We start from the raw sequence: 9239 nt of genomic DNA, 5'->3' as shown, positions 1-9239 counted from the left end.
CAGCACTCAAGTTGTGAAAGTTAACAGAGACATCGATCAATCTTTTGTTTGAGAAGAACCGCCTCAGCAGAAAAGTGGGAAGAAATTTTCTCAAAGCCACGGCCCCAGCCTTGGACAACTATTTTTGGATTCAGATCAACCTAAATTACTATATGTCAGGCCCCACCTTTACAATAAACAATTCTCTAACAGGTATCTTAGTACTCAAATAAATTTTCATTGTGACTGAAGAATAGCATAAAGACTTAATATTATAGACATGGAAAGAGTACCCACTGCACAAAACCAATATCTTTTTTTGAAGAGCTGCTCTGCGTTCAAATTTTCCACTGGGCATGCCAGCATCAGCAAAGATCACACTTAAAAATTTTCAACTCACAATTCTCCAGGAAAGCATGTGCAAACTCTCTTTCCAGCAAGAAACTCAATTTCTTTCTCAGAAAGTTTGCTCTGTGCTTGTTTCAGAACAAACTTCAGCTCCTCAATGTGCTCTCGATTTCAAGCTTAGAGAAGTTCAAACAATCTTCTCCAAATTTGCAAGGAGAAACAATCAGTATCTCCACAACAATTACACCCTTCTCCAAAGTTCTCAATAGCAAAATTCTCATGCAATTTTTCATCATTAAGTACTCAGGAATTTGGAAAGTAGAAGCACAGAAAAATTAAACATATAGCCATTGTTTTAACAGGTTTCATACAAAAATTAAACATGATGCTGGAGATATATTCTCAGTATCAAATACTCACTGTCATTGCTGGAAGTACAAAGGAGCAAAAAGGAACAACGTGTTGCATGAAGGGCTGTTTCAGTCACCACAGAGAAAATGAACTAAATAATTTAGACCAAGAAAAACCAAGAGAAAGTAAGAACCCTAAGAGAAAAACCAGAGCTACTTTAGTTGTCCCATCATACCTTACTGACCTAGCCACTTGACACTAATAAAGCAGAACAAATAAGAACAACATTAAAGTGAATGCAAACCACAGCCACAAACTGCAATTAAATGAACAACATCCATGGCAGCTATTAATGCCACAACTAAGGAAATCTAACAATACAATTTGAGAGTAATGGAAATGAAATGAAATGATAACAACACAATTCGAAAGTAATGGAAAAGAAAAGGAGTACTCAAGTTCCTATTTCCAGCAATTAAACAACGACATGAGACTGCCAATAATTGAGTTTTGCAATCACGAAACATGAAGCAAAAGTTTATACATACACTATTCAGCAGGGATGAGGAATTTAACACAATGGTATGAATGATAGAATATCCACAGCAGCTAAAAATTAGGGGTTTCTTCTTGTACGGGCTTAATATATCAGAATCATATGGTTGATGACGCTGACCAGTGAATCTACTGAGATTTTACTTTTGTATTTTGTAACCTGTTCAAACTTAGAAGGAAGTTTCATGAGTTAACTTTGAACAAACACATGAAAGATTCCAGCATGCTTCACCATCTAGTGATGTAGTTAGCTAGGATTCCATTCTATAGGTTATAATGAAATATCTGTCTCACAAGAAATTTAAACAACTAAGAGATTAACAATAACAAACTCTTCCTCTCCAAGCAAAGACATATATTTATACCTTTTGCAGAAATTTATGCATGTGGATACAATATCCATATTTTGTGAACAAACAGCAGTTGTTTAGGTTTAGGTCCTCCTGAAATAGTGTAAAAGAAATGAAAAGTAAATAATTGAACACTAAATTATTCAAATGTTGCATGTGAATTATTTGACCTATTTGGCACTGTAACCTGAACTTGGGCCCCACCATTCACAACATGCTGAAGATTAGATTTCCACGCCAAATTGTCAATGATTAGCTTCAACAAAAACAATGCCAGCATAAAGTGTTCAAACTCTTAACTCTTGTACATAATCCCCCCGACCCCACCACAAAAACAAAACAAAAAAAAAAAAAAAAATCCACACTCGTTCACTTGTCAATAAGAATTACTCAGAAACATTGCCTTGCCATGGAAGATAATAGTCTCACAACATTTTTTCAATGTAATGATATGACAACATTGGGATTGAACAACTTCATTTTACAGCATACATCTGGCATCAACAAGCAATTTGATTCTTCAAAGTACAGAAAATCCTAGAGGTTATCAGTGTAAAAAATTTCTTTCTTTTTTTTGGGTGGGGGGTTTTGAATGACTTGAACACAGCTAAAGATAAATAGGTAACGTGTTGAGAAGAAGAAAAAATATTTGACATGATAGGAGAGGATTTTTTTTATGAAAAGTGCGTATATTGATAAGAAAAAGAAAAAAATACAAACCTAGGCCCGACTCCACAACAAAGTGTGGGAGAAAAATGCCCGCCTTGGCCTGAGAGTCTGCCAGGTGATCAACAAAGCACGGAATATGATTCTATTTACAGGTTAAAGGGGAAAATAAATTACATATTTCATTGAACATATCCCAATGACGCCATGGGGGCTTGTCGTGGTTTGCATACCAATTGATGACCACTTTTGAGTCGCCTTCAATATAAAGGGGACCAAAAAGGTGGCTAGAGAAGATTTTGAGCCCGTGCAACAGACCCGAGAGTTCTGCTATGGTAGAATCTGAATTGGCAAGGGGGCCTACATAAGAGAAGAGAAGGTCACCATTTTCATTGTGGATAACACCACCGAACCCTGCTAGACCTGGGCAGCCAAGAGCACTTCCATCAAAATTGAGCTTTGAGTGCCAAGGAGGAGAGGGGCCCATATAGCCATGGCTGGGGGGCGAGAGGGCAGAGATAGTCCAACGATATTTTGCCAGTTTCCCCTGAAGTTTCTGAATTCTTTTTTATTTAGGAGTCAAACAGAAACTTGTTTAGAGATTTGCTCAGTCAGAACCTCAATAGGAGAGGTTTTGAATTTGAATTTCCTCCTATTACGTTCTTTCCAGAGAGCCCAGATTATATGACCAATACAGCAAGATATTATCATTTTACCTGACTTTGGAAGTTTGGTGCTAATGAGTGAGAGGACAGTGTCTGTTAAATTTCCCGAGGCACAGTATTGGAAGCCAATTTTGCTTAGAAGGGACGTCCAGACCAACTGGACAAACTGACATGCAGGAGAATATGGGATGTTGTTTCTGGAGCATTTTTGCAGAAAGGGCAAAAAGGGTCCAAGATAAGGGTGCCCCGTCGGATTAAGGAATCAAAAGTTAAGATTTTGTTCCTATAGGCAGACCAAATGAAGAATTTGGCACGTGGAGGAGTAAGGAGGTTCCTGGCATAGGCAGCAGGGTGCTTTGGGTGAGTTGTGGAGAGATTGCTTAGGAATTTGTAGGCGGAGGATGTGGAGAAGGATCCTTTTGGGCAAGGAGTCCAGATTAGAGTATCACCTGAGTTGTTTGGCTTTCTGACTGGAAGGTTGTGAAGGAGCTCGGAGGGAAGGAGAGCTTCAGGATCAGTGAGGCACCTTCTAAGCATTAAATTTCAGCCCCCATTTTCTAACCAGATGTCAGAATTAAAGACCTCTGAGTTACCCGAGAGACCAGAGATTTCTGGGAAGCTATTTTTGAGTGGGGATTGGCCAGCCCACCAATCATTCTAAAATTTTGTTGAGCCTCCATTTCCAATGTAACATTTTTTCCAAGTAGGTGAGAGTGAATAAACTCGCCCTCCCTCTGTCCACCAGCCAAAGTGGAGATTTGCTTTATCCGCAATGAAAGTTCTCCAAATCAAAGCAGGTTGCATATTAAACTTCCAGATCCACTTAAGAAGAAGAGCAGAGTTTGTGGTGATGATATCCTGGATACCCAGCCCACCCAATGATTTTGGCTTGCACACTTCCTCCTATTTAACCAGATGATATTTTTTTTCACCGTTTGGACCACCCCATAGGAAACGTCTCTTTAGAACCTCAATTTTGTTTCTGATTGAAGTTGAGCAGTGGAACATAGATAAAAAGTAATTGGGAATTCCCTGCAAACATGATTTGATTAGAACTAATTTGCCTGCTTTTGAGAGGAATTTCCCCTGCCAAGAGGCAAGCCGCCCTTCCAAGCGCTCAATGACAGGGTGCCAAGAAGCCTTAGAAGGGAGACGGGGGGTCAGAGGGAGCCCCAGATAGGTTCCAGTAGATGATTCAATGTTGCATCCAAGATAGCTTGCCATAGAACTGAGTAACCCAGGCTCAATAATGTAACCCGAGATAGATGATTTCTCCCAACTGATTTTTTTCCCAAATGAGATTTCAAATAAGCTCAGTAGGGCACATAAATTATGAATTTGACTGAGGAAGCCATCACAGAAAAGAATTGTGTCATCCGCATATTGGAGGAGGCTAACATCGAGGGCAGGGTCAGGAGAAATAGGATTTAGCCATCCTGACGTTTTAGCCAAACGGACCATGGCAGCTAACTACTCTCAAATGAGAGTGAACAGAAAGGGGGATAGAGGATGCCCCTACCTGATTCCCCTAGAGCCCTTAAAATATCCATCCACAAGGTTTGCCATTTACCAAGACAGAGTATGAGACATTAAAAATACAGCTTGTCATCCAGAATCTCCAGCGAGTGGGAAAGCCCATCTTATCGAGGAGGTGGTCAAACAACTTCCACTTGACCCTGTCAAAGGCCTTTTCGAAGTCAAGCTTGATTACTACTCTTGGATTGTTCAAATTTTTGAAAGAGTGAAGGACTTCATGGGCAGCCTTAGACGAGTCTATGATGTTCCGACCACCAATAAAACCACTCTGACAGGGACTGATGATACTTGGGATAACAGATTTGAAGCGCTTGGCCAGAATATGGGTTAGGATTTTGTAGGAGCTTGTGGTGAGACTTATGGGTCTATAATCTTTGGCCAAGGTGGAGCTAGATTTTTTCGGGACGAGCAATAAAGGAGGCGCCAATGGATTTGTAGGCGATACCAACTTGATGAAAATTGTTGACAAAATTGTGCACCTCACTTCTGATAATGTCCCAGGATTGACGATAAAATTCTCCATTGAAACCATCCGGGTCAGGGCCCTATCTCTAGGCATTTCGAGAACTGTTGCATCAATTTCATCCGGGGAGAAAGGTCTTTCCAGTTGTGTAGCATCAAATATAGAGATCCGATGGAATTCAATCTAGTCCAGGATAAGGCGGTTGAAATACTCCTTTGTATAAAGACCTGAAAAAACCTTCACAAACTTATTAGCAATAGAGACACCAGCCGTACATTCCTATCCATTGATTAGAAGGGAGGATATACGATTAGTTCTCTTACAGCTGGAGGCAATAACATGAAAAAACTTCGTGTTGCAATCCCCATTAGACAGCCAGTGGAATCTGGCACATTGCTTCCAGTGAGTGGTTTCACTTGAAAGGATTTTTGAGAGATCATAGTTTAGGTTATTTCTACAAATGATTTTAAGAGAAGAGAGAGACCTTTGCTCCTCCAGCAGATCCAACTCAAAGAGGCGGTGACGGATGGAGGGTTTTTTAGATGCAGCAGCAGCAACAGTAAGGCATGATAGGAGAGTTACCTCATGGCAAAAAAGAAAAATCTTCAGCACCAGGAAAAAATAAAGGTTCCCAACTAAACTTTAAAAAATGTAATACAAGCACTCCAGCACACTGACAATCACACTAATAAGAATTACAAAAAGTCAAAGGTTAAAAAGGCCACAAACTATGCAGGTCAACAACACATATATGTTCCACTTACATACTTATGATAAACCTGATAAAAATCTATCTTATCGTCAGAAATTGGTCGTAGAGACACCCCAGAGAGCGCATTAGCTCCTTGCCCAGAAAATTTCACAAAGCATACAACTTCAAATTCTTTATCAAAATTTGGATCATCAAAATCAACAGCCATTCGTGCTCTCAAACAACCTGGTGATCCTTTCAGAGGAACTTCTTCGACATGCCAACACAACTCCTTCTCTGACCTATTCAAAAGAGCTTTTGGCGACACATTTAACAGTGTGGGATCCATTGGTAGCTTCAGAACAAACTTTACATCATTTACTGGGGTCAATAGCCCCGGATTAGAAGCATATTGTATCATCACAGAGAGAAGAGTTCCACTACAACGCGTAATAAGACGAACCCGCAAGGGAATCGGAGTAAAACGAGGTTGCAAGCTATACTTGAGGAGAGGAACTGGTTCTTCCCTGTGTGGGGCTCGGACATGGAACAGCCCATTTCCAAGGCTGCTCACATCAGAACTTTGCATGACACAACGTTTTATCCCAGCTGTACCATCAATTTGGAAGGAAAATTCTGTCTCTTTTGCAATAGAATCCTTTGGAGGCGGCACTGTTTTTAAATAGAGCACCCCCTGTAGACCCACTCTGGCAAGCAAAGATTCACGAAATTCTGCACTAATCTCTTCAGAGAAGTACAACTCCGGACCTTTCATTTCAGTCTTCTTACTCACCAAAAGGTTTTCAAGAGGTGCACCTGCTCCTGATGTAGTTGCCTCGGTTGTGACACTCTGCCCAGACTGCAGTTCTTCAAGCCCACCTAGTCCCAGCAGGTGCTTCACAGATTTTTTTGGACCTACAAATTCAGACGCATCCAGACCCCCTCCAAATGCATCATCAAACCCTTCAAATGCTTCTGAGAGGGAAGCCTCCTTGCTATATTCTATCCCACCATAATCACCTTCAAATCCTTCCACACCTATAAATGTAGATTGAGTTGCAGCTGCAGGAGGTAATGTTGTCACTTCAAGACCAGCAAGAGCACTAGCAATATCAGAATTAGACCCTGCTTCCTTGTTCTTTTTGAATCCTCCTACAAGTGCTTCTGGCTTGTTGAGGGTATCACTTGCAGCAAAGGGATCTTTATCTTCAGTGGAGTCTTCAGTTTTTTGTGTCGGTTGATCTGGTTGATCAGGAGCAGCCACAGGAACAAGCGTTGCAGCCACCTCATCTCCAGCAGCTAAAGTTTCAGGTGGCAATTCAAACAGAGCATTGGAATAGAGTTCCACATTAGCTTGGTGGGTGATGGTAGCAGCCTCCACATTCGGCCATGTGTCAGCCCCACGCACACGATTCTCAGCTTCAACTGCAGAGTGAAGCATCTTAGCAATTCCATCACCATGGATGCAGGAAAGTATGGTAACGAGACGGATAGAGCTCACTCCACGGAGAACCACATCAAGAGCCATGTAAACTTCGGCATACTTACGATGTAGCTTTTCCGGTGTCACATCAACACCTCGGCAAGCTGCCACCAAAACTGAAACAGCCTGATTGACAGTTGTAATGCAGTCAAATACGTTATGATGGATAGTAGTGATACCCAGGACGTAGATGGCATTAACAAGACGGTAAACAATACGGTACTGCCGGTCAACACCAACAAGGAGCTGGCCGCTGGAGGCAGCAAGTGGGTCATCACCCAGGGACGCGTCTGCATCTTCGGAGGCGAAAACCGCATTCTGCTTTCCTGGCGCAAAAGCGAGACGCGTCTGGCGGAAGGAGGAGAGGGCAGCAAGGGCACGGGCAGGGGGGAACCATTCCCGTGTTTGGAGGAGGATATCGGATCCGTTAGCAGGTTGAAGGGAGAGGGCAAGGCACGCCATACGTCTTAAATCTAAAATCTCCAACGATCTAAGTTCTAGAGTTCTGTATCACGCTACGAAAAAAATTGATAATTCAGAGTTTCATTTCAGGATAGACAAACAAAAGTTGCTAAGATGGGGGAGATGCAAAATGGGGGAATGCAGAGAAGTTGAATAAGACTAAAAGAAATAAAACGGGGAAAATAATGAACGAATTTTTTATGGCTTACCAGATTCGGCTTCAAAGACAAAAAAAAAAACTCTTCTTCGTAGGTGGTTGGCATGCGTAATTGCAGAGCATAATGTGCTTACAATAGTAGAAATTGAGAGACTTCGAGTGCGAGCGTGGGAAATAGAAGAACGAGAATCCAGACAGGAGGTTGAATGGGAAGGAGGAGAGAAGAAGAGGAGAGCTAAACAGACTTTTACCAGTTGGCCTTTGTGGCCTTGATGGGCACGTTGAAATAAGCTTTGGGTTGGAAATCCAGTCCTCGCCCCATTCTCCTAATATTCCACCCCATCCTTTGCCAACGAAATTGGATTCAAATGAATCCAATGCCTCTTTTGCGTTAGCAAATAGAAGACCCTACTATAGTTCGGAACTTCGTCTCAATTGGTGAACCGTTGATTCAACCTTGATTACCCAAGTTATGCATGATTTTGTTCTCCCCATGAGATAAAGGAATAGGGGAGGAACTAACACACACCTCTCCTCTCTTTCAATAGTGAAGAGGGAGGAGCCACTACCTTCCTCAATTGTCCACAACAAGCCTAATGTCATTAAGTCATTAGATGAGGAGGGGGAGGGGCCATCAACACTCTCCTTTTTATTGTAATCTTGTTAAGAGGGATTGAGGAGGAGGGATGTAACTCCATTGAAGGGAGACCGACAAAGTTTTGTCCTCCTCCCTTTAAAAAAAATGATGGAAGAGGTAGAATAACCCTGCTCCCTTCACTTATTTCTAGTGTTGGGCATAGCAAAAAGTATCACAAAACCAGAATGAATATGGCGGAGTCTAAGACAGTCCCATAGAAGGAGGTATCACGAAATAGTCTCAATTAAAAGTATTTTAATTATGTTAGACTTCTAATCATGTTTAATGGTTCGATGATTATCTTTAAGTGTTAGACTTTGGGTGTAACTGAGACATTGGTAATTTAACTATAATTTGATTCTACTTGTTTTTATGTACTATAAATAGATGTTCATTGTACTCGATTCAAAATAAGTTAATGAAGTATTTTTCTTTTCCTGAAATTCAACATTCTTTTTAGAGTGAAAGGCAAAGTTGAAAGATGGAGGTTAAGAGGGTTGGAATGAGATAAAAGGGAAGAAGACCGAAGAAAAGTGGGTGAAGAGAAAGAGAGATCTAGAACGAAATAGAGATAAGAAGAGAGAAGAAAAGTGGAGAAGGTGCTAGACACAAAATTGAGAGAGGAAAAAGAGATTTGGAAAAAGGCTTTGACTAATTTTTTCCTTTAGTCGACACCCATATCTATAGTATTGTTTTTAAACTCCTTAATCAAATATGATTATATAACTCAATATGAGATTCTAGAAATCGGACAAGATTACATCAATTTAGGAGAGATTATAAAAATTGAAAGATCGAATCAATTAAAGATAAATATAACCTAATAGGGTCTTATATATTTATCAAGAAGATGAAGGGTTTTCTCTTTTTGCCCTTAGGTCCTTCACCCCTTGTTT

The 9239-nt window shown here is 40.8% G+C and overlaps 1 protein-coding gene across 2 annotated transcripts; it reads right to left on the bottom strand.

Moving 5' to 3' along the window:
• Positions 1-5482: 5482 nt before the first annotated feature.
• LOC137962854 (uncharacterized) lies at positions 5483-8037 on the bottom strand. Of its 2 annotated transcripts, none has more exons than XM_068809958.1 (2): positions 7759-8037; positions 5483-7602 (listed from the first exon to the last, which is right to left on the bottom strand). In XM_068809958.1, exon 2 carries the CDS (start codon positions 7547-7549, stop codon positions 5651-5653), a length of 1899 nt encoding a protein of 632 aa, XP_068666059.1. In that variant the 5' UTR covers positions 7550-7602; positions 7759-8037; the 3' UTR covers positions 5483-5650. The 2 variants fall into 2 exon arrangements, with proteins under 2 accessions (XP_068666059.1, XP_068666060.1); XM_068809959.1 differs by having other exon boundaries at positions 7958-8017.
• Between the last annotated feature and the right edge of the window lie 1202 nt (positions 8038-9239).

This window comes from Aristolochia californica, unplaced genomic scaffold, assembly GCF_029961685.1.
Source record: "Aristolochia californica isolate CCGP_79_NKW_82.1479 unplaced genomic scaffold, dmAriCali1.0.hap1 SCAF_4, whole genome shotgun sequence".
NCBI classification, from domain to species: Eukaryota; Viridiplantae; Streptophyta; class Magnoliopsida; order Piperales; family Aristolochiaceae; genus Aristolochia; species Aristolochia californica.
Note: the sequence above shows the minus strand (reverse complement) of the source record. Positions and strands in the feature narration are given on the sequence as shown.